At 44.9% G+C, this 26608-nt stretch overlaps 1 protein-coding gene across 1 annotated transcript; it reads left to right on the top strand.

Moving 5' to 3' along the window:
* Positions 1 to 775: 775 nt before the first annotated feature.
* Positions 776 to 26608, top strand: LOC110495110 (WW domain binding protein 1-like). Its single transcript, XM_036949431.2, has 4 exons — positions 776 to 1008; positions 11555 to 11657; positions 13650 to 13811; positions 23340 to 26608. The coding sequence occupies exons 1-4, from the start codon at positions 922 to 924 to the stop codon at positions 24134 to 24136; spliced, it is 1149 nt and encodes a 382-aa protein (XP_036805326.2). The 5' UTR covers positions 776 to 921; the 3' UTR covers positions 24137 to 26608.

Genomic DNA, 26608 nt, shown 5'->3' with positions numbered 1-26608 from the left:
CCACGTGCTTAATTACATCACTTTTGTTCTGAGCTGACTTTGCCATGGGCTTTGAACGGGGCACCTGGCTGACGCCCGGGAGACAGCCCAGTTTCAAAACAAATGCAATCAACTTGACTGTTCATTTGAGAAGGCTGTTGCTCCCTCCCGCTTTCGCCTCAAATATATGTAAAAAGACCATAAATGTCTGGTTTTGTTTTCTTGGAAAGCTGTGAGTGCTATTATATGATGCAATATTAGTAATTGTTGCATTTACAATTGATCTAAGTCCTATCAACTGATTTGAGCCAGAGTATGGCTGTGGATTGACTGCATTATTTAAATGGAACGTTGGCATATTGGCAGTTAATTAGCTACATTTATGGAACCATTCCTCTAAAACTATCTGGCTAACACACATACAGTGCAGATAAATTCTTCACATTCATTGTTTTACACAGTCTTTTTCCCCCTGTTATTTTTACCAGGTAAATGTACTTTATTTTTTTAGACAAGAGTGCCTCCTACTGGCCCTCCAACACCACTTCCAGCAGCATCTGGTCTCCCATCCAGGGACAACCCTGCTAAACTTCAGAAGCAAGCCAGCAGTGGTATGCTACTGGCATCTTATCACAGCACTGGTAAACCAAACTATGGTTTAATAACTCCCTAACCAACATGGCTGATCTTTGGACCGTCACAAGAAGGTTCAAAACATTATAGTATTCAAGTTCTACGCTCGGCGTACCCCGGGCCAGGTTAATCGAATTCGCCCAATGTGCCTCCTTGAAATATCAAATTACGCTGTAGCAAGGAGGCAGCGCATGCGTGGTCTTTCAGTGCGTCCGGTAGAGCCGTAAACTAGTTTGACATTTCGCTAAGATTAGTGAAGTGAACAACACAAGTCTACGCTTATGTTTTTACACGAGTCCGGTCGGAGGAATGAACGAGATTTTAGGTGTGGGTCTTAAAATGGGATTGTTTTTGCACGTTGTAGCTGTCAGCCCCTCCGACGCGACATTAGACGAGGTAAGATTTGGACTCAAATCTGCCAGGATTTGTTTTTGGTTCGGGTCGTGCATGTTTATTTGGGTAGCTAGTAAAGTTGCATATACGGCTAGCTACTTTGTTAGGTAGCTAGTTATTAATTTGGCCAGCTTTTTTCCTACACGTTTACTGGCTAACTAGTCTCGGTTGGGTATAACTTTATAACTTCTAAGTTCGACCGCTGTAGCTAGCTTTAGCTATCTAGCTAGCTAGTTGTTCAGTCAGCTATTTAGTTGGCATCACAGGCACTTGCTAGCTAGCGTTGACTGAACTCGACAAAGTATGTGCTGCTTTAACTAACGTTAGCTACATGGGCTACTGTTAGTCACTAACCTTAATAACCTTAGTGTTAAGCAAACGTCTCTAGCCGCACCCATTGACAGCTGTCTAATTAAATGGTTGAGTTATCAAATATCTCGCCACATACTAGCACAGCATTATCATCCTACTAGCCAACAAGTCAGGAGCTGTCTTATTAAAAACAATGATTAGTTGATGTTTTGTTTATATATTTGCATTTAAACTGAAACTGCATGTGTAAGTGCTGTTTTTTAAACGGGTTGGCTGTTGTAACGAAAATGATGAGAGTGCATCGATGTGACCGGAATCTGCGTTATGATTCTGAACAGCCAACAGTAACAATGAGGAGATTCGGTTCATCTGGCACGGGTAGGCGTGTTTTGCATAATGTCATAATGTCATGTCATAATGTCTCCCGTCATGAGCCAGATGCTCCAGTCATAGCTCACTTTGAAGTCGGCTCAAATAAACGACGTAATTAAGAACGTGATTTAACATGCGAAGGTGTTCGCTTTTGATAAAAAAATATGTATCTGCCTTCCCAATGAAAAAAAACTAGTTTTAAAGCACATATTTTCTGGAAAAGAGGTATGTTTCTGGACGATGCACCAGGACCGAGCAGCGCAGATTACTATTCCATTTGAGAAAGGAGCTCTTCCCTCACCGTTTTGCCCGTTCACGTCACCGGCCATAGACCGGTGCCCCTTGGCTCAGCATAATCGAATCCACCCAATCACAAGAAGCTGCAATGAAGGGAATCGTGGGTGTCTCGTTTCAGCTAGTGTTATCTTGTTCTTTATGTGTGTCTTGTTTTCAGTTTTTTTTACTGATTTCATGTCAATGCTAATATGTACAAAACAAATGTTTGCTACCTAACCAACAACTGTAACGATGTATTTGAGACAAGTGCTCATTGTGCAAATGCATTACTTTTCCAATAAACGTTGCACACGCGTCGATTTTGTTGCTAAACAACCAACCTGTCTGTACTGTAATTTACTTTATGGAATACACTGAAGTAGTTTACGGGGATTCATCATCGTTCATGTCCCTGTAGTCATTAATACAAGAGGTTATCAGTGAAACAGATTAGCTATCGCTGGTCTTAATTCGCAGGTTGACGTTTATTGGGATGAGGCAGAACTGAGCTATTTCCGCTAGATGGACAATCTGCAAAGTCAAAATTGTAAAAATTGATGAAAACACATGTGTATGACTTTGCGGCTGTGCCAGCTAGTTACCACTCTGCAGAGCTGCCTCCAGAACAAAATTCATATCGAAAAACGCTAACCTGCTCTTGTGCTTTCAAGACCACTGGAAATGTTTTGGGGTAAAACGACGTCACATCACGACGTCAGTGATCTTCAGGTCGGAAAGTCGGAGCTCTAGAAAGATGCGAAGTTGGATGACCAATCAGTTGGAGATCTTTTTTTCTTTTTTTTCCCCATTTGTCTTGAACACACTGAAGTTGGACATTTTAAAGTGCCCAGTTGTTTTGAACCTGGCTTAAATTCAGTCCATGTCATGACACACAAAGTCCCCCCTCATATACAAGAGCATTGTAAGCATTATCATTAGATAATGAAAGATATCCCTGCAAAAGGTTCAGATAATTATTACTACAATTATTATTACTAATTATTACTACAAGTAAAGTTATTTAAGTTATGGCCCATTTTATACAAAGACATTGATATAGAAGCCAATCACAGCACTCCTTTTGGGTAATTCTCACAACTGGCATTCAACCCCAAAAATATTATATATTCATGTTTATATTTTTCAATATTCATATGTGAGAATTTTAATTAAAGTACCACTCATATTACAGAGCAGGCAGTAAAGCTTTGACACCAAATTTTCCTTTGTAGTGCAGTTTAAACATTATTGAGTCTTAAAGAAGGCCTGGTTAATGGCAAAATGTCACATGCTCCAACTTAAATTCATTATTTCTCAATTATGCTTCAAGATACAAATGTCAAATATACACTGATGGTACAAAATATGAATAACACCTTCCTAATATTGAGTTGCGCAGCCCCCTTTTCCCTCAGAACAGCCTCAGTTCGTCTGGGCATGGACTCTACAAGGTGTCAAAAGCGTTCCACAGGGATGCTAGCCCATGTTGACTCCAATACTTCCCACAGTTGTCAAGTTGGCTGGATGTCCTTGATACACACAGGAAACTGTTGAGTGAGGAAAGAATGCAGCAGTGTTGCAGTTCTTGACACAAACCGGTGCGCCTGGCACCTACTACCATACCCCGTTCAAAGGCACTTAAACCTTTTGTCTTGCACATTCACCCTCTGAATGGCACACAAACACAATTCATGTCTCAAATGTCTCCAGGCTTAAAAGTCCTTCAACCCGTCTCCTCCCATTTTTATCTATACTGATTTGAAGTGGATTTAACAAGTGGCATAAATAAGAGATCATAGCTTTCACCTGGATTCACCTGGTCAGTCGATCATGGAAAGTGTTCTTAATGTTTTGTATAGTCATCTCCGTCAACAATCCTCCCTCTAAAGGACCCTTCTATGCATAACATTTTGTGAAAATCAAAAAAATCATGGTCCATTTTTGTGAGGAATCACCCACAAGTCTAAAGTTAATTTAACAATGTTTTTCTTTATTTCTAGGAAGGGGGCTACAGCCCCTCGCAGATATCTGAACGTTCTCCCCGTTTGCTGCTACATCATTGAGACCTTAATTTTGTATCTGGCATCTTGCCTTAGTTCTGGGTGACTGAATATGGTCACCAGTTGCTGAGTGGAAGTGCCAATGTCAATCCCAATGTCTTGTTTAACCTCTGGATTTGTCAAGTTCTGTTTGAGAGAAATATTGAGTGACACAATACATTGATTGCATTGTCCTGCGTGGTTTTGGCCTAGGCCGACATCAGTCACCCTCATTTTTCAAACTCCCAAACTCTGTAGGCCGAGGCTAACTGACCAGGTATCAAACCCAGGTTGTCCGTACATTGCATTTCAAGATTAGACGTGTAGCCTAATATCTGTCTGCAAAGACAACACAGATCTCTTGCAAGACAGATCTCTTACTCTTCACGTGGAAGTATTGTTGGCGAACCATCAACCAAAAATAGGCTAGTTCCCTGAGCACGTCCTCTTTTCCCTTTGAAAAGTAGTGCTGAATATGTGTGGTGGTCGAGAATGTATTTTTTTTTTGTCACCACTGTTCTGTTCAGCACGAACTGTCCCAACCTTGAACTTCAGAACATATCTCTTCTAGAACACTGTTGCTTTACTTTCCCCTTGCCAGTCAGCTCTGTGTCAGTATTGAATCTGCAAAATAGGAAGTGAACTATGCCAGGGTTCTACACTAACTTTTTCCAGCTACCACCTTTTTCAGTTGGTGGCACCAGCACACGATTTAGTCACACCAAACTTTTCATTTAAAAAAAGATAATGGACAATGACCTGGCCGGTGTCCCGTAAAATGACTAGTCATCTTTTAAACTAGTATGCCCTTGTTCTTTGATGTAGATATATTTACTGTAACAGAAAAGAGACTTAAAATAAAATGCTAAATGTATTTATTGCAGATTTCAAAGTGGCGTGTGTTCTGTGAAATCATCTAGAGGGCAGAATTTGGAAAAACGATACTTGATACTGTACCAAAACAATATCACGGCAAAAAAATTACAAAATGCACAACAATTCTTAAAACATATTTGCAGACCATTGTTGAGAGAATTTGTGAAATTTAGATTTTTGTGTAGTTACCCTTTAATTCAGGTGCTTACCAGCTAGCTGTGTTTCTGCAGCGCACTTGTGATGTTGTTTTCAAAACAAATGACCACTGGATTGATGCAAATAATCATGATTCTGCCAAGAAGGCAACTTTTAATTGTCTTTCCATCTACCCGAAAACAGTAAGGGTGTCATTAGCATCGCTAACGGCTACATAAAGTGGTAGACACATAGGTCCTACACGTACCACACACAGCAGGGATTGACATTCAGGTAAATTTGCCAGTGGAACACCGGGCCAAAGCCAACTGAAAGCTACTGACCCAATTTCGAGAAATACCTACACGGGTCAAGATTTGACAGGAAATCGAATGTTAAAATCAGCTGCTATTGAAATTATGCACTTATCATTCATTTGCGGCCTGAGCAAGTAGCCTATACAGGGTTCATACAGACAAATTCAAGGACTTTTTCCAAGCACTTAAAGCTGCAAGATGTATGTTTTTGAGTGACCAGACCAAATTCGCATAGAAATATGAGTTAAAGATCCCTCATTGAAAGCAAGTCTAAGAAGCGGTAGATCGGTTCTATGTGCGCTATTTCTTTGCTTCCCGTTTTAAGTTTTGCTCTTGCGTCTTTTACTTTCAGTTTTGTACACCAGCTTGAAACAGCTGAAAATACAATATTTTTGGTTATGGAAAATATTTCTCACAATGGTTTAGATTGAACAATGATTCCCTACACTATACTTATGTCACAAACTGAATTTAGGTGAACTAATAGAATTTTATCAACCAGGACATGCCAGAGTGATTTCTACATAGTGCATCTTTAAATAAGAAATGTGAAGGACCTACATTTGATAACGTATAGAAAAAAATCTATGCAAAAAAGTGTGCATTACCACTTTTAAGAATAAGGATTTTATTAAAGGCCTTATGCATTGACATTTGGGTTATTTTGACCTCCTAAATAGTCATGTTCCCAACGCACACGCTAATGAAGTCTGGATTAAATCAACTACCATAACTTCAAGGACCAAAGAGCATAGACGTAGGGCTCTCCAACTCTGTTCCTGGAGAGCTACTGTAGATTTTCACTCCAACTCTGTTCCTGGAGAGCTACTGTAGATTTTCACTCCAACTCTGTTCCTGGAGAGCTACTGTAGATTTTCACTCCAACTCTGTTCCTGGAGAGCTACTGTAGATTTTCACTCCAACTCTGTTCCTGGAGAGCTACTGTATATTTTTGCTCCAAACCTAATCTGGTGCACTTGATTGGAATAATTAGCTGGTTGCTTAACTGAATCCGGAGTTACCTGGAATTGGAAGTTACCTGGAAGCGAAAACATTGAGGAGAGTAGCTTTCCAGGAACAGGGTTGGAGAGCCTTGCTCTAGAGGAAATGTCTGATTTTTAAAGGCAGACTTCCATGGTGACTGTCGGTCTTGGCTCCACGCAACGACCAGCAATTTGAGCTCCGCAAGCTCTCTGCCCCGACAGATTATCTGTGGGCTATATGTGTGTAGCGTGTGTGTGGTAAATAATCAACATATCGAACAAACAGCTTTGGAAATCCATCTTTTTGTTTTTCTATAGATCAATTATATAGCCTAGATTAAAATAGCGTTATAAAAAAAATAATCACTGGCCCAAGCAAGCCACTGACGAGTGCATCCTAAACCTCCCCTGAATGTCAAGCCCTGACACAGACTGGGGCATTCCTGTGCCATTGTTGCCTCTTCAGAAAGCTATATTTCTGCTCAATTGCACATTACTGTTTGAATAAATCCTGCTAATAATAAGAAAGCTAATAGTGAACCTAATACTAACGTTACCAGGTAATAAAACATCTCCGATTGGTTTGGCCGCAGTAGCGAACCCTCTATGCAATATGTCAGTCCAAAAGAATGCTATGCTGGTTGAGACTTCTTTGCCTGTCATGTAGCTTGCAGGCCTAAGAAAGACTCAGTTGGGTTTTCTTTTTCATTCAAGACATTTTGTAGTTTTTAGCGATGTGCCTACTAAGAATTTGAAACTAACATGCTTCTTTGCATGAAAAGGTAGAGATCCTCCATAAATAATTGAGCTTAGACGCTAGTATACAGCATCAATAGTATGGCAGGTTTGTGCATATTCATGCCAGATCGAATGCTATATCATATGCACACGGTCAAGAATCCACTTAGTCACTTTTTAGCAGCTGTCCAAGAGAGAACATGTTCTGATAGTCAAGCAGTGACACCGGGCTGTTCTTGTATGTCTGGTTGTTTCAGCACCTTCTCATTATGGTCGATTTTTACATTTAATGAATCTCTATTATGCCTGTAGGCTCTGGCAGAGTTAGTAACACAATCCACCCGTCCTTAATCTTCTACTGTAGTACGAGAAGGGATGGTTGTTCCATCCTGCAGCAGCCTATTGTCGAAGGCTGAGAGACTGAGGAATGTTGTCTGTCGAGATTCTTTGTTGGCTCAATGTCTTGTCTGATACGTCTCCTAGGCGATAGAAAATTCAGACGCCTAAAAAAACAACTTTTCATCTCTTAACCTTGGCTTTTTCATCTCTTAACCTTGGCTTTTTTTATCTCTTAACCTAGGCTTAGGCAATTTGTTGTCCAAATAGTATTTTTACATGGATTTGGCTTTAGTTTTTTTTTTCTAGGCCTAGCCTATCGTGCTAACTGGACTGGATCCAACATCCTAGCACAAATACAACAACAAGTAACAAAAACATCACGTCATAGGCCTAAGGGTTATATCTTTGCACTTCGGTTCTCGACAACAGCCCCTGGGAGCCAGGGAGTTCTTGATCTCCTCTAAAGCCAAAGGTCTCTGACCTGAGACTGTGTAATCTCCTCAGCGCAAGAACTGAAAATGCCCCCAAACCAAACAGTAGCCTAGTTTCTCTGCAGTTTTCTGCTTTAACCTGTTTGTTTTTTTGTGTGATGGGCTTATGCCATGTCATACAATGTAGTTGTATGGTGTAAACAATTTTGTGGGAGGTTGTTAAAAAGATGCACTGTGGAAATGCTCCAGACTTTCCTAGTGGAAACGCATAGGCTAGTGTGTGCGTGAAGTTGATCTGTGGCTGGGTTTCACTATTCCTGTGTTATAACTGTCCTCACTCGGACACACAAACTCCGCCTGCCGTTTTGAATACAGAGGGTGCTCCACTCTTCATTACCATGCAGTCCTCTACTCTGGCTGGCAGCTCACACTCCACTGCCGCTTGGACATTTCCTTAGAGAAATCCTTGTCCCCTATTTTGCTTGGTGTGTGTGTGCGCTCTTTCACTTTTTTCATCTGTGGACTGGAAGGATAACGACCCTTGAGTTGAAAGCACTTGCGCTCCTTGGGATTTAGGAATTTTGGACAGCTATGCCTCTCCAGCTGGAAATGAAACGGGTATAGAAAACCTTGGCTAACATTTCTCCTCAGGATTTAATCCATAATCTAATCTTGTAGATAATGTGTAGCCTGGTAGGGGTTGCCTGATAAATCAATATACATTCTGAAGCCATTTTTGATGAGAGGCTTCCTTGGCTGTCTTCCTTGTCTGGTTTCTGGTTTTTAGTTCATTCTTTATCAATGGCTATTCCTGCTGTCCCCTTGGAAAGTAGAAACTGAATGATTGAAAGAATGTTTGTATTGCCACTGATTTTTAAGTGTGTCTTTGATGTGTCAGGTTCTACAAGCTTCTGATGTAGGCTAACAGGCTGTTTGTTTGTTTGTCCTGTTTGACTGGAGGCACATTTAGGCCGTCATCTACGCAAACAAGCAGCTTGTGTCTTGTACATTGTGTTTCTCTAGGCTAGACTAACTTGGTGTGTTTGTTCCAGTGTGGGCCATGTCTGTCTGTTCACTCTGTTGTATTGAATGTTGTATGAGGCTGAGGCTACTAGCGCCTGATTGGTAAGTGATGAGGAAATCTGAGCCGTGGACATTCTAGCAGCTTAGCACCCATGTATAAGAGGGATGATTGAGAGGTTCAATACTACCACTTATGTCTGGACCCAGTTCTTCCAGACCCTATAGGTTACATTGAACACGACTAATCAGTTATTGATCTTTGTTTTTATTTTAGAGAGACTTATTTCATTATTTATTTATTCTGGTCAGGTACAGTATCTGTGAGTGCTGATAAAGCGACCTAGCCTAAACCCTAGAGGGCAACATACAAATATGAGCGATCACTAGTCTATCAACTGTCTGAACGTCTTGATATAGTCTATAGGCTATACTAACTAGTTGTTAACCAGTTGTTTGATGAATACATATTTGTTATTCAGGTCCCGTACAGTTACAGTGTCTGTGAGAGTGTAGTACTCAGGTGACCTAGGTCTAATCGCCAGAGCAATTTCTGTAAAGATAGCTCAACCACTGTATGTTGCGATCTTATAGTTGATGTTTCAGTTAATGCTCCATAATGCTATCATGAGTTGAAGGTGCTACACACAGGATTTATTTTTGCGTTGTAATTTCAGGAGATGTCCATTATTTTTATATATATATATATATATATATATATATATATATATATATATATATATATATATATAAAATATGCATGCAGTGATAGTAGAATGATAGTGTTTCACAGTATTACTTACCCATCAGTGTTGTGAATAGCTGTGATATTCACCCCATTGATTTCTCCCGCGGAGTGACATCGATTGTCAAAATAGGAACGCTGTTTTGACTTTGACTGTGTATTTAGTGGAAATGGAGTCAAGTGGCCATTGTAGAAATCACTTTTTTCCTGGTTGCTAAAATTCTACACTGTTCGCTCTATTTCAGTTTGTGAAAACAAGCATTAAAAAGTGTATGGAATCATTGTGTAATCTAAATCGCTGTGAAATATACTTTCAACAACAAAATATATACACTGAAGACAAATATGAACACGGCCTGTAAAGTGTTGGTCCCATGTTTCATGAGCTGAAATAAAAGATCCCAGAAATGTTCCATATGCACTAAAAGCTTATTTCTCTAAAATGTTGTGCACAAATTGGTTTGCATCCCTGTTAGCGAGCATTTCTCCTTTTAACAAGATAATCCATCCATCTGACAGGTGTGGCATATCAAGAAGCTGGTTAAACAGCATGATCATTACACAGGTGAACCTTGTGCTGGGGACAATAAAACGCCACTCTAAAATGTGTAGTTTTGTCACAACACAATGCCACAGATGTCTGAAGTTTTGAGGGTGTGTGCAAGTGGCATGCTTACTGCAGGCATGCCCACCAGAGCTGTTGCCAAATAATTGAATGTTAATTTCTCTAACATAAGTCACCTCCAATGTTGTTTTAGAGAACTTGGCAGATGTCCAACCAGCCTCACAACTGCACATTACTTGTATAGTGTTGTTTGTGTGCAAATGGTTTTCTGATGTCAACGTTGTGGGGTTATGCTTTGGGCAGGCATGTGCTACGGACAACGAACATTTGCATTTCATCGATGGCACACAGATACCGTGATGAGATCCTGAGGCCCATTGCCATTCAACTGCTGCTATCACCACATGTTTCAGCATGATAACGCACGGCCCCATGTCGCAAGGATCTGTACACAATTCCTGGAAGCTGAAAATGTCGTAGTTCTTCCATGGCCTGCATATTCACCAGACATGTCACCCTTTGAGCTTGTTTGGGATGCTCTGGATCAACATGGATGACAGCTTGTTCCACTTCCCGCCAATATGCATCAACGTCGCACAGCCATTGAAGAAGAGTGGGACAACATTCCACAGGCCACAATCAACAGCCTGGTCAATTCTGAAGGAGATGTCACATGAGGCAAATGGTGGTCACACACAGCAGATACTGACCGTTTTTTATCCAGTCCCTACTTTGTTTTTGTTATCTGTGACCAACCGATGTAGATCTATATTCCCAGCCATGTGAAATCCATAGATTAGGGCATAAGGAATTTTATTTGAATTGACTGATTTCCTTATATGAACTGTAACTCAGTAAAATGTTAGACCTTTTTGCATGTTGCGATTTAAAACATTTTTTTATATATATATATATATATATATATATTTTGTTCAGTATAGTTTTTCCAGCTGTTTGAAGCTGGTGGACCAAAAGTGAAAGGCTCGAGCGCGAGTCTCTGCCATGTTACAGGAAAAGGGGATGAGGGGGAGATTTGTTTTGAATGCAGCCTAGTGATGTTGCAATACACCTAGCTTCCACATAGGGAAGAAATTCTGAGAAATTCTAGGGGTAGCACCTTTTATCAAGATGATGATGATGATGATGATGATGATGATGATGACTAACAAAAATGAACATCAGTATTTGAGTGGCGGGTGTTGGGTCATATTCACTAGGCAACAGACGGAAGAACACAGACTGACACGGCAAGAGACTACCTGGGCTTGTCCGATATGAAACGCTTATTTCCGTTGTTCATTGCAAAGGTTTCGCTACGTTGTGACTTAATGAACACGACCCAGGTGGTGGACATACGGTTTTTACACTCCTGTTATTGACTTGTCTCTTCTTGTCTTCCAGAGCCTTCTGCACTGTGAGGGGCTGAACAACCAGAGCTACGTCTGCGAATCAGGACACTGCTGCGGGCAGTCACAGTGCTGCAGTTACTACTATGAACTCTGGTGTAAGGACTCTCTCTCTCTCTACGCTATCACACACACACACACACACTCTCTACCTCTCACTCTCATTCTCCCGCTCTGAAATACATTTGCATTTTAGTCATATAGCAGTGTCCCCTCACATTCACCTGTACACCTGAACAGTGGTGGAGAAAGTACCCAATTGTCATACTTGAGTAAAAGTAAAGATACCTTCATAGAGAATGACTCAAGTGAAAGTCACCCAGAGAATGACTCAAGTGAAAGTCACCCAGTAAAATACTACTTGACTAAAAGTCTTAAGTATTTGGTTTGAATTATACTTAGGTATCAAAAGTAAGTGTACATCATTTCACATTCCTTATATTAAGCAAACCAGATGGCACGATTGTCTTGTTTTTTATTTATTTACGGTTAACCAGTGGCACACTTAACAGATCATTTACAAATGAAGCATTTGTGTTTAGTGAGTCGGCCAGATCAGAGGCAGTAGGGATGTTCTCTTGAGAAGTGTGTGAATTTGACCATTTTCCTGTCCCGCTAAGCATTTGAATTGTTACAAGTACTTTTGGGTGTCAGGGAAAATGTATGGAGTAAAAAGTATATTTTCTTAAGGAATGTAGTGGAGTAAAAAGTAAAGTACAGATACTTTTTAAAGTTCTACTTAAGTAGTTTTGGGGGTATTTATACTTAAGTACTTTACACCACTGCACGTGAACATGCATGTACTGAACATACAGTACATGTTCTGAATGCACGCCACACATTTTTCAAAAAGACAAGTCAGTTCTGACACCCATTTAAAGCTTATTTACTGTACTAGGTCCTCTGCATATCACTGCCTCCTCCTCCCCCATCCCAGGAGATAGGTCCTCTGCATATCACTGCCTCCTCCTCCCCATCCCAGGAGATAGGTCCTCTGCATATCACTGCCTCCTCCTCCCCCATCCCAGGAGATAGGTCCTCTGCATATCACTGCCTCCTCCTCCCCATCCCAGGAGATAGGTCCTCTGCATATCACTGCCTCCTCCTCCCCCATCCCAGGAGATAGGTCCTCTGCATATCACTGCCTCCTCCTCCCCCATCCCAGGAGATAGGTCCTCTGCATATCACTGCCTCCTCCTCCCCCATCCCAGGAGATAGGTCCTCTGCATATCACTGCCTCCTCCTCCCCCATCCCAGGAGATAGGTCCTCTGCATATCACTGCCTCCTCCTCCCCATCCCAGGAGATATGCAGAGGACCTATCACTGCCTCCTCCTCCCCCTTTCCCAGGAGATAGGTCCTCTGCATATCACTGCCTCCTCCTCCTCCATCCCAGGAGATAGGTCCTCTGCATATCACTGCCTCCCCATCCCAGGAGATAGGTCCTCTGCATATCACTGCCTCCCCATCCCAGGAGATAGGTCCTCTGCATATCACTGCCTCCCCATCCCAGGAGATAGGTCCTCTGCATATCACTGCCTCCCCATCCCAGGAGATAGGTCCTCTGCATATCACTGCCTCCCCATCCCAGGAGATAGGTCCTCTGCATATCACTGCCTCCCCATCCCCCATCCCAGGAGATAGGTCCTCTGATTTTTGCCGTGATGAATGAGCTACAACATGAACTGTGAACTCCGATTGGGATGTAGAATACCAATCGACACCATGGTACACTGTTGGTAGCAAAAGTTCCAATGTAGTTACATCCTTGCTATGGAACAACGTTTAGAACAAACCTGGAGGGTCGTTGGCCAATATCTATGGCTCTGCCTCCATGTTGTTACTGTGTAGTGGTGCACTATATCTCTCTATTGCTTTCACTAGCAATTTGTCACTACTGGCATTCACTGTACAGGCACTAGATGTTTACAGTAGTAATGTACTGTAGCTCTCTGTTGCTTTCAAAAACAATATGTCACTCCTTCTATTCAGCAGTACTTTTACAGTAGTTTCACCATAGAGATATGAATAACACGTATTAACATATGTCTATGTTTCACAGTCTTTCTACTGTGTCTCTGTCTCCGGCAGGGTTCTGGCTGGTGTGGGTCATCATCTTCATCCTGAGCTGCTGCTGCGTGTGTCACCACCGGCGCACCAAGCACCGGCTGCAGCAGCAGCAGCGCCAGCACGAGATCAACCTCATCGCCTACCGCGAGGCGCACAACTACACCTCCCTTCCGTTCTACTTCAGTAAGAGTCCCGCCTATCAGAGCTCCCCGTGTGGCACGGCGCGACACCCACAACACGAGAGAGCGCCGTGTTCTGTACACAGTGTCAGACTCGTGGTAGTCCATCATTGATGTCGTTACCGTCATATTGCGTTGTTGCACGGTTTGCTGCCCGTATTAACCACGGCACGGTGTGCTGCCCGTATTAACCACGGCACGGTGTGCTGCCCGTATTAACCACGGCACGGTGTGCTGCCCGTATTAACCACGGCACAGTGTGCTGCCCGTATTAACCATGGCACGGTGTGCTGCCCGTATTAACCATGGCACGGTGTGCTGCCCGTATTAACCATGGCACGGTGTGCTGCCCGTATTAACCATGGCACGGTGTGCTGCCCGTATTAACCATGGCACGGTGTGCTGCCCGTATTAACCATGGTGTGCTGCCCGTATTAACCATGGTGTGCTGCCCGTATTAACCATGGTGTGGTGTGCTGCCCGTATTAACCATGGCACGGTGTGCTGCCCGTATTAACCATGGCACGGTGTGCTGCCCGTATTAACCATGGCACGGTGTGCTGCCCGTATTAACCATGGCACGGTGTGCTGCCCGTATTAACCATGGCACGGTGTGCTGCCCGTATTAACCATGGCACGGTGTGCTGCCCGTATTAACCATGGCACGGTGTGCTGCCCGTATTAACCATGGTGTGCTGCCCGTATTAACCATGGTGTGGTGTGCTGCCCGTATTAACCATGGTGTGGTGTGCTGCCCGTATTAACCATGGCACGGTGTGCTGCCCGTATTAGCCATGGCACGGTGTGCTGCCCGTATTAACCATGGCACGGTGTGCTGCCCGTATTAACCATGGTGTGGTGTGCTGCCCGTATTAACCATGGCACGGTGTGCTGCCCGTATTAACCATGGCGTGGTGTGCTGCCCGTATTAACCATGGCACGGTGTGCTGCCCGTATTAACCATGGCACGGTGTGCTGCCCGTATTAGCCATGGCACGGTGTGCTGCCCGTATTAACCATGGCACGGTGTGCTGCCCGTATTAACCATGGCACGGTGTGCTGCCCGTATTAACCATGGCACGGTGTGCTGCCCGTATTAACCACGGCACGGTGTGCTGCCCGTATTAACCATGGTGTGCTGCCCGTATTAACCATGGCACGGTGTGCTGCCCGTATTAACCATGGCATGGTGTGCTGCCCGTATTAACCATGGTGTGCTGCCCGTATTAACCATGGCATGGTGTGCTGCCCGTATTAACCATGGTGTGCTGCCCGTATTAACCATGGCATGGTGTGCTGCCTGTATTAACCATGGTGTGCTGCCCGTATTAACCACGGCACGGTGTGCTGCCCGTATTAACCATAGCATGGCACGGTGTGCTGCCCGTATTAACCATGGCACGGTGTGCTGCCCGTATTAACCATGGCATGGTGTGCTGCCCGTATTAACCACGGCACGGTGTGCTGCCCGTATTAACCATGGTGTGCTGCCCGTATTAGCCATGGCACGGTGTGCTGCCCGTATTAACCATGGCACGGTGTGCTGCCCGTATTAACCACGGCACGGTGTGCTGCCCGTATTAACCACGGCACGGTGTGCTGCCCGTATTAACCACGGCACGGTGTGCTGCCCGTATTAACCACGGCACGGTGTGCTGCCCATATTAACCATGGCACGGTGTGCTGCCCGTATTAACCTAACCGTGGCATGGTGTGCTGCCCGTATTAACCACGGCACGGTGTGCTGCCCATATTAACCATGGCACGGTGTGCTGCCCGTATTAACCTAACCGTGGCACGGTGTGCTGCCCGTATTAACCATGGCACGGTGTGCTGCCCGTATTAACCATGGCACGGTGTGCTGCCCGTATTAACCATGGCACGGTGTGCTGCCCGTATTAACCATGGCACGGTGTGCTGCCCGTATTAACCATGGCACGGTGTGCTGCCCGTATTAACCATGGCACGGTGTGCTGCCCGTATTAACCATGGTGTGCTGCCCGTATTAACCATGGTGTGCTGCCCGTATTAACCATGGCACGGTGTGCTGCCCGTATTAACCATGGCACGGTGTGCTGCCCGTATTAACCATGGCACGGTGTGCTGCCCGTATTAACCATGGCACGGTGTGCTGCCTGATACAGCTTAGGAGGACCTGCGCAGATACACAGCGTTATACTGGTAGTAGTCAACAACATGGCATGGTGTGATACAGCTTAGGAGGACCTGCACAGATACAGTGTTATACTGGTAGTAGTCAACAACATGGCAGGGTGTGATACAGCTTAGGAGGACCTGTACAGATACACAGCGTTATACTGGTAGTAGTCAACAACATGGCATGGTGTGATACAGCTTAGGAGGACCTGCACAGATACACAGCGTTATACTGGTAGTAGTCAACAACATGGCATGGTGTGATACAGCTTAGGAGGACCTGCACAGATACAGTGTTATACTGGTAGTAGTCAACAACATGGCATGGTGTGATACAGCTTAGGAGGACCTGCACAGATACACAGCGTTATACTGGTAGTAGTCAACAACATGGCAGGGTGTGATACAGCTTAGGAGGACCTGCACAGATACAGTGTTATACTGGTAGTAGTCAACAACATGGCACAGTGTGATACAGCTTAGGAGGACCTGCACAGATACACAGCGTTATACTGGTAGTAGTCAACAACATGGCACGGTGTGATACAGCTTAGGAGGACCTGCACAGATACAGTGTTATACTGGTAGTAGTCAACAACATGGCAGGGTGTGATACAGCTTAGGAGGACCTGCACAGATACACAGCGTTATACTGGTAGTAGTCAACAACATGGCACGGTGTGATACAGCTTAGGAGGACCTGCACAGATACACAGCGTTATACTGGTAGTAGTCAACAACATGGCACGGTGTGATACAGCTTAGGAGGACCTGCACAGATACAGTGTTATACTGGTAGTAGTCAACAACATGGCACGGTGTGATACAGCTTAGGAGGACCTGCACAGATACACAGCGTTATACTGGTAGTAGTCAACAACATGGCACGGTGTGATACAGCTTAGGAGGACCTGCACAGATACACAGCGTTATACTGGTAGTAGTCAACAACATGGCATGGTGTGATACAGCTTAGGAGGACCTGCACAGATACACAGTGTTATACTGGTAGTAGTCAACAACATGGCATGGTGTGATTCAGCTTAGGAGGACCTGCACAGATACACAGCGTTATACTGGTAGTAGTCAACAACATGGCACGGTGTGATACAGCTTAGGAGGACCTGCACAGATACACAGTGTTATACTGGTAGTAGTCAACAACATGGCAGGGTGTGATACAGCTTAGGAGGACCTGCACAGATGCAGTGTTATACTGGTAGTAGTCAACAACATGGCACGGTGTGATACAGCTTAGGAGGACCTGCACAGATACACAGCGTTATACTGGTAGTAGTCAACAACATGGCAGGGTGTGATACAGCTTAGGAGGACCTGCACAAATACAGTGTTATACTGGTAGTAGTCAACAACATGGCACGGTGTGATACAGCTTAGGAGGACCTGCACAGATACACAGCGTTATACTGGTAGTAGTCAACAACATGGCAAGGTGTGATACAGCTTAGGAGGACCTGCACAGATACACAGTGTTATACTGGTAGTAGTCAACAACATGGCATGGTGTGATACAGCTTAGGAGGACCTGCACAGATACACAGTGTTATACTGGTAGTAGTCAACAACATGGCATGGTGTTATACAGCTTAGGAGGACCTGCACAGATACACAGTGTTATACTGGTAGTAGTCAACAACATGGCATGGTGTGATACAGCTTAGGAGGACCTGCACAGATACACAGTGTTATACTGGTAGTAGTCAACAACATGGCACGGTGTGATACAGCTTAGGAGGACCTGCACAGATACACAGTGTTATACTGGTAGTAGTCAACAACATGGCATGGTGTGATACAGCTTAGGAGGACCTGCACAGATACACAGCGTTATACTGGTAGTAGTCAACAACATGGCACGGTGTGATACAGCTTAGGAGGACCTGCACAGATACACAGTGTTATACTGGTAGTAGTCAACAACATGGCACGGTGTGATACAGCTTAGGAGGACCTGCACAGATACACAGCGTTATACTGGTAGTAGTCAACAACATGGCAGGGTGTGATACAGCTTAGGAGGACCTGCACAGATACACAGTGTTATACTGGTAGTAGTCAACAACATGGCACGGTGTGATACAGCTTAGGAGGACCTGCACAGATACACAGCGTTATACTGGTAGTAGTCAACAACATGGCAGGGTGTGATACAGCTTAGGAGGACCTGCACAGATACAGTGTTATACTGGTAGTAGTCAACAACATGGCACGGTGTGATACAGCTTAGGAGGACCTGCACAGATACACAGTGTTATACTGGTAGTAGTCAACAACATGGCACGGTGTGATACAGCTTTTGAGGACCTGCACAGATACACAGCGTTATACTGGTAGTAGTCAACAACATGGCACGGTGTGATACAGCTTAGGAGGACCTGCACAGATACAGTGTTATACTGGTAGTAGTCAACAACATGGCACGGTGTGATACAGCTTAGGAGGACCTGCACAGATACACAGCGTTATACTGGTAGTAGTCAACAACATGGCACGGTGTGATACAGCTTAGGAGGACCTGCACAGATACACAGCGTTATACTGGTAGTAGTCAACAACATGGCTTGGTGTGATACAGCTTAGGAGGACCTGCACAGATACACAGCGTTATACTGGTAGTAGTCAACAACATGGCACGGTGTGATACAGCTTAGGAGGACCTGCACAGATACACAGCGTTATACTGGTAGTAGTCAACAACATGGCACGGTGTGATACAGCTTAGGAGGACCTGCACAGATACACAGCGTTATACTGGTAGTAGTCAACAACATGGCACGGTGTGATACAGCTTAGGAGGACCTGCACAGATACAGTGTTATACTGGTAGTAGTCAACAACATGGCAGGGTGTGATACAGCTTAGGAGGACCTGCACAGATACACAGCGTTATACTGGTAGTAGTCAACAACATGGCACGGTGTGATACAGCTTAGGAGGACCTGCACAGATACACAGCGTTATACTGGTAGTAGTCAACAACATGGCACGGTGTGATACAGCTTAGGAGGACCTGCACAGATACACAGCGTTATACTGGTAGTAGTCAACAACATGGCAGGGTGTGATACAGCTTAGGAGGACCTGCACAGATACACAGCGTTATACTGGTAGTAGTCAACAACATGGCAGGGTGTGATACAGCTTAGGAGGACCTGCACAGATACACAGCGTTATACTGGTAGTAGTCAACAACATGGCATGGTGTGATACAGCTTAGGAGGACCTGCACAGATACACAGCGTTATACTGGTAGTAGTCAACAACATGGCACGGTGTGATACAGCTTAGGAGGACCTGCACAGATACAGTGTTATACTGGTAGTAGTCAACAACATGGCACGGTGTGATACAGCTTAGGAGGACCTGCACAGATACACAGTGTTATACTGGTAGTAGTCAACAACATGGCATGGTGTGATACAGCTTAGGAGGACTTGCACAGATACACAGCGTTATACTGGTAGTAGTCAACAACATGGCACGGTGTGATACAGCTTAGGAGGACCTGCACAGATACACAGCGTTATACTGGTAGTAGTCAACAACATGGCACGGTGTGATACAGCTTAGGAGGACCTGCACAGATACACAGCGTTATACTGGTAGTAGTCAACAACATGGCAGGGTGTGATACAGCTTAGGAGGACCTGCACAGATACACAGTGTTATACTGGTAGTAGTCAACAACATGGCACGGTGTGATACAGCTTAGGAGGACCTGCACAGATACACAGCGTTATACTGGTAGTAGTCAACAACATGGCAGGGTGTGATACAGCTTAGGAGGACCTGCACAGATACAGTGTTATACTGGTAGTAGTCAACAACATGGCACGGTGTGATACAGCTTAGGAGGACCTGCACAGATACACAGTGTTATACTGGTAGTAGTCAACAACATGGCACGGTGTGATACAGCTTTTGAGGACCTGCACAGATACACAGCGTTATACTGGTAGTAGTCAACAACATGGCACGGTGTGATACAGCTTAGGAGGACCTGCACAGATACAGTGTTATACTGGTAGTAGTCAACAACATGGCACGGTGTGATACAGCTTAGGAGGACCTGCACAGATACACAGCGTTATACTGGTAGTAGTCAACAACATGGCACGGTGTGATACAGCTTAGGAGGACCTGCACAGATACACAGCGTTATACTGGTAGTAGTCAACAACATGGCTTGGTGTGATACAGCTTAGGAGGACCTGCACAGATACACAGCGTTATACTGGTAGTAGTCAACAACATGGCACGGTGTGATACAGCTTAGGAGGACCTGCACAGATACACAGCGTTATACTGGTAGTAGTCAACAACATGGCACGGTGTGATACAGCTTAGGAGGACCTGCACAGATACACAGCGTTATACTGGTAGTAGTCAACAACATGGCACGGTGTGATACAGCTTAGGAGGACCTGCACAGATACAGTGTTATACTGGTAGTAGTCAACAACATGGCAGGGTGTGATACAGCTTAGGAGGACCTGCACAGATACACAGCGTTATACTGGTAGTAGTCAACAACATGGCACGGTGTGATACAGCTTAGGAGGACCTGCACAGATACACAGCGTTATACTGGTAGTAGTCAACAACATGGCACGGTGTGATACAGCTTAGGAGGACCTGCACAGATACACAGCGTTATACTGGTAGTAGTCAACAACATGGCAGGGTGTGATACAGCTTAGGAGGACCTGCACAGATACACAGCGTTATACTGGTAGTAGTCAACAACATGGCAGGGTGTGATACAGCTTAGGAGGACCTGCACAGATACACAGCGTTATACTGGTAGTAGTCAACAACATGGCATGGTGTGATACAGCTTAGGAGGACCTGCACAGATACACAGCGTTATACTGGTAGTAGTCAACAACATGGCACGGTGTGATACAGCTTAGGAGGACCTGCACAGATACAGTGTTATACTGGTAATAGTCAACAACATGGCACGGTGTGATACAGCTTAGGAGGACCTGCACAGATACACAGTGTTATACTGGTAGTAGTCAACAACATGGCATGGTGTGATACAGCTTAGGAGGACTTGCACAGATACACAGCGTTATACTGGTAGTAGTCAACAACATGGCACGGTGTGATACAGCTTAGGAGGACCTGCACAGATACACAGCGTTATACTGGTAGTAGTCAACAACATGGCACGGTGTGATACAGCTTAGGAGGACCTGCACAGATACACAGCGTTATACTGGTAGTAGTCAACAACATGGCACGGTGTGATACAGCTTAGGAGGACCTGCACAGATACACAGCGTTATACTGGTAGTAGTCAACAACATGGCACGGTGTGATACAGCTTAGGAGGACCTGCACAGATACACAGTGTTATACTGGTAGTAGTCAACAACATGGCATGGTGTGATACAGCTTAGGAGGACCTGCACAGATACAGTGTTATACTGGTAGTAGTCAACAACATGGCATGGTGTGATACAGCTTAGGAGGACCTGCACAGATACACAGTGTTATACTGGTAGTAGTCAACAACATGGCATGGTGTGATACAGCTTAGGAGGACCTGCACAGATACACAGCGTTATACTGGTAGTAGTCAACAACATGGCATGGTGTGATACAGCTTAGGAGGACCTGCACAGATACAGTGTTATACTGGTAGTAGTCAACAACATGGCACGGTGTGATACAGCTTAGGAGGACCTGCACAGATACACAGCGTTATACTGGTAGTAGTCAACAACATGGCACGGTGTGATACAGCTTAGGAGGACCTGCACAGATACACAGTGTTATACTGGTAGTAGTCAACAACATGGCAGGGTGTGATACAGCTTAGGAGGACCTGCACAGATACACAGCGTTATACTGGTAGTAGTCAACAACATGGCACGGTGTGATACAGCTTAGGAGGACCTGCACAGATACAGTGTTATACTGGTAGTAGTCAACAACATGGCAGGGTGTGATACAGCTTAGGAGGACCTGCACAGATACACAGCGTTATACTGGTAGTAGTCAACAACATGGCACGGTGTGATACAGCTTAGGAGGACCTGCACAGATACAGCATTATACTGGTAGTAGTCAACAACATGGCACGGTGTGATACAGCTTAGGAGGACCTGCACAGATACACAGTGTTATACTGGTAGTAGTCAACAACATGGCACGGTGTGATACAGCTTAGGAGGACCTGCACAGATACACAGCGTTATACTGGTAGTAGTCAACAACATGGCACGGTGTGATACAGCTTAGGAGGACCTGCACAGATACAGTGTTATACTGATAGTAGTCAACAACATGGCATTATTGCGCAATGCCCTTCTATTTCAGTCCTATCGTTACCGTGGCGCAGTGAAACACGAGCACTAACGCTTCATGCATACTCAACTTCAGCCACAGTAGTTCTCTCCTTCTGCGTTTCTGTCTGAATACATTACATTGTTATTCCCCAGTGCTGAAGCTTACTCAAACATTGTACCTTGGGTGAATTTTTGTGGTTTTCCCTCTCAGCTAGGGGGGATATTTCTCAATAGCAATTATTGCATCAAACAGAGTTCAGTCACTGCCTGGCAGCGCTACCTTGACTCAACTCCAGTCCTTTGTTTGAACTAGGAGTTGCGGTTTCGTTTTGGTATGGGATGAAACACAGCCCTGTTTCATGCCCCAGATTGCAGGAAACCTTAACCACCGGGTCTTGGTTCAATACCACCGGGTCTTGGTTCAATACCACCGGGTCTTGGTTCAATACCACCGGGTCGTGGTTCAATGCCACCGGGTCGTGGTTCAATGCCACCGGGTCTTGGTTCAATACCACCGGGTCTTGGTTCAATACCACCGGGTCGTGGTTCAATGCCACCGGGTCTTGGTTCAATGCCACCGGGTCTTGGTTCAATACCACCGGGTCTTGGTTCAATACCACCGGGTCTTGGTTCAATACCACCGGGTCTTGGTTCAATACCACCGGGTTGTGGTTCAATGCCACCGGGTCTTGGTTCAATGCCACCGGGTCTTGGTTCAATGCCACCGGGTCTTGGTTCAATACCACCGGGTCTTGGTTCAATGCCACCGGGTCTTGGTTCAATGCCACCGGGTCTTGGTTCAATACCACCGGGTCTTGGTTCAATACCACCGGGTCTTGGTTCAATGCCAGCGGGTCTTGGTTCAATGCCAGCGGGTCTTGGTTCAATGCCACCGGGTCTTGGTTCAATGCCACCGGGTCTTGGTTCAATACCACCGGGTCTTGGTTCAATGCCACCGGGTCTTGGTTCAATGCCAACCTTGCAACATGTTTTCCTTGCAATCATTTTCAGTTAATCCTAACTGTCCTTTGTGTCCCTCTCTTCTTCACTTCCAGGGTTTCTTCCAAATTCCCTCCTACCTGACTATGAGGAGGTGGTGAACCGCCCTCCCACCCCTCCCCCTCCCTACAGTGTCTTCCATACAGTCAGCCCCCTGCCCACGGACCCACAGGACGGACTGGGACACTGCCCGAGCATCCAGACCACTCCGGTCCCCCCAGTGTCCGACACCCTTTGCTCCAGGCCGATCCTGGAAGAGCCCCACTGCATTGGGGCTCCCACCATTGGCTACAACAGACACAAGGTAGACAATAAGCCTCAGGAGCCCCAGGATGGTGGACCAGGGCTAGGACCCCAGGAGGCCTCTACAGAGGAGCCTAGAGGCTCAGAGAAGAGTTGCAAGGAGCCCCTGTTACTCAGGGACCTAGGGGGGCCCGAGAGCGGTGCCCAGGAGGACAAGGATAATAGGGGGGCCCTTGGGCGGCGGCGCCGTTTCACGGGTGACTCAGGTATCGAGGTGTGCGTATGTGACCGTGGTGGTAGTACAAGTATTGGAAGCCAGGAGGGCAAGGAGCTGAGGGAGAAGGATAGCCTAATGGGGGAGGAGGTTGAGGAGCAGGAAGAAGGAGACTTCTGCGATGGGTGCGGTCATCCCGCTCCGGGAGTAGAAGAGGAGCTAGCCCTGGATGGACCCGAAAGTAGGTCGGAGTGCGGGTCGGCGACAGGTTCCACCTCCCTGCCACCACCCGCCATGACACAACCCACCCAGCCCCCGGTGTGCCTGCTCCTCCACACCATCAATGAGCTTGAGGGGCCCCCTCACCATGGCAACAGCACAGAACCCCAGGGCTGAGCTACGCTAGGCTAAAGCACATCTTCACAGAGGAGGGAGAGAGAACCAGGAGTGGGAGTCAAGACTTTAGTGTGTGTGTGTGTGACTGTCTGAGATTGTGTGTGTGACGAGTAGGAAGTTGTATTTTATCCCAGAGTCTGGACTGCCTTGGCCAAGAGGAGGCGAAAGGAGATTGTGTAAAGACTTATGCAAGCTGGAGGAGATTGATAGTCTGGTCAGTGGATGCTGACCTGACGTTTGGTGCGACTGCAGTATAGTGTAAGTACACACTTGTGCAACTCTAGCCTGGTCCCAGATCAGTTTGTGCTGTCTTGCCAACTCCTATGCTCAGTGTACCAAGCTACTGGAAATCATTGCAGCTACTTCCTGTGTCTGTTCACAGGAAGTAACATCCTGGACAAATACACTGAAGCGGTACAGGAACATTGTCAAGCAGTGCAGTGTGGATCGTCATGGCGACGATGTGTGCTTATGTAATGTGATAGTCCCAGTCGGTATGAAGTAGAACGTGGTGGCCCTGCCTGCCTGTGGGGAAAACAACCCATGGTTACTTTGGTTACCCCGTTGGCTCACAGCAAAAACTTGACCTTTTTCCAAAAGCTATTTTCTTGTCTGCTTGTTTTAGTCAATTACAAAACTACATTTAAGAAAAGTACAACATGTGTAAAGATTACTAGTCAACTTTTCCTGCTCCTGAGCGTTCTCACTACTTAGAAAAATGTAATGTTGTCGGCGCTTGCTTCGTTTTCATGACTGCACTAATGTTAACCACGTGAGTGACTGCGTGCTAGCTAGCTACCAACCAGAACAGGACTCTCCAACCCTGTTCCTGGAGAGCTACCCTCCTGTAGGTTTTCAATCGCAAACCCAGTTGTAACTAATCTGATTCAGTTTATAAACAGCTCATTTTTAGAATCAGGTGTGCTAGATTAGGGTTGGAGTGAACCTAGTTCTCCAGGAGCAGGGTTGGGGAGCCCTGAACCAGAACATTAAGCTAGGCAACACACACGGACTAGCTATAAAGCTACAAGAAGTGAGTGGAGTTCCAAACGGACTGTACTAATCAAGTTAAATGTTTTACCTGTGATAAAATATCTTCCACACACGTAGCTAAAGTGTAGCCTCCTTTGACACCGGGTCCCCACAATTTCTCACTCTTCCACACTGAATACGCTGGCTCTATTTCCCTAAGTGGGAGCATCGTGAACCGTAGGTCGAAATTTTTGACCTACATTACATTTGTATAACAAAAAATGTACTACGAAGTTGGCTCTTTTACAGTCGGGGTCAATGGGGGAAAGAACGTTTGTTTTCCCCAGTTGGTGGGCGTTGTCGAGGACCGTTAATTCTTATGACATGAATACTGACTCGGAGTATACTGTACAGGAAGAGCCTGACGCTAAACACTGTGTGTGAATGTTACTGTTCCACATAAGACCTTTCAGCCTTATGTTGTTTTTTACTCTCCTACAACCCTGTTGTCACAGGGACCCAAGTGCATTAACACATTTTGTGTGACACAATCATTTTATTTTGCACATGAATATATGTAACTCTAATAATGGAGATAAAGAAATTAATCAAACATAAAAAAAAAGTTGTATCTGTGAATCTTGTCTTTATTTTCCTTTTTTTTTTCTTTGAAATTGAATGTTACTATTTGTTTTGTAAAGGATGGTTTTCTAATGTGTCGTTAAGATGAATTCTACATGGGTAAAAACAACAACGCTTACCACACAGTATGGGCCTCTATCGGAGTCTAGGACGTGATTGGTTCTTCTTCTCAGAGATATTGATTACATGATTGTAGTGTGCATCTCTGAGAAACTGTCATGTTTGCGATCGCCCGCAATGATTGTGCGTTAGTGAAACCTACAGGTCCGTAGGAGAAACGAACCAAGCTATCATAAGTGCTTTATATAGGCCTATTATGCATTTTGTAGAAACAAATAGAATATTCTAGAATTGTGGTACAACAAAGGTCAACTATTCTGCATTTTGGACGGATGTCTTTGTCAACTTGTCTAATGAAATTGTAAAGCTTTTGATCGACATTGGAAAATTTGTGTATTATAATATCATACAACGCATTAATGAACCAAACGAGCTACATTTAAATCTGTCATAGCAAAATGTCAGTCTACAATCATTAGTTTTTTTAGTTAGTGAATGATTCATTTTTATTTTCTTGTTGTGTATAGAATTGTTGTAGTCTTGAAACCTTCAATCTCCTTCAATCAATCAAACGAGTGTGAAGGTGAAGATACAGGGAACTCGATGCACAGATTAAATGACCTATTGAATGATGTGACGATATTCTATTGTGAATCATGGACATCATGCCAAAGATATTATGCTGTTTCCACATGGGATGTAAGGTGGTTGTGCACATTTTCTGTTTTTTGTTCGAAAGGCATTTTATTACAGCAGTGAAATTGACACATGTTCAATAAATGTAAACCAGAAATCCTT

The sequence above is a fragment of the Oncorhynchus mykiss genome, chromosome 17, assembly GCF_057628025.1.
Source record: "Oncorhynchus mykiss isolate SJ-2025 chromosome 17, ASM5762802v1, whole genome shotgun sequence".
Classification (NCBI taxonomy): Eukaryota; Metazoa; Chordata; class Actinopteri; order Salmoniformes; family Salmonidae; genus Oncorhynchus; species Oncorhynchus mykiss.
The sequence above is the reverse complement of the archived record's forward strand: the minus strand, read 5'-3'. Positions and strand labels throughout refer to the sequence as shown.

Coding starts and splice junctions, on each gene's coding strand:
- LOC110495110 (XM_036949431.2), top strand. CDS start 922: ATGAACGAGATTTTAGGTGTGGGTCTTAAAATGGGATTGTTTTTGCAC. Junction 11,658..13,649: donor TTACTACTATGAACTCTGGT/GTAAGGACTCTC, acceptor TGTCTCCGGCAG/GGTTCTGGCTGGTGTGGGTC. Junction 13,812..23,339: donor CTCCCTTCCGTTCTACTTCA/GTAAGAGTCCCG, acceptor CTTCACTTCCAG/GGTTTCTTCCAAATTCCCTC.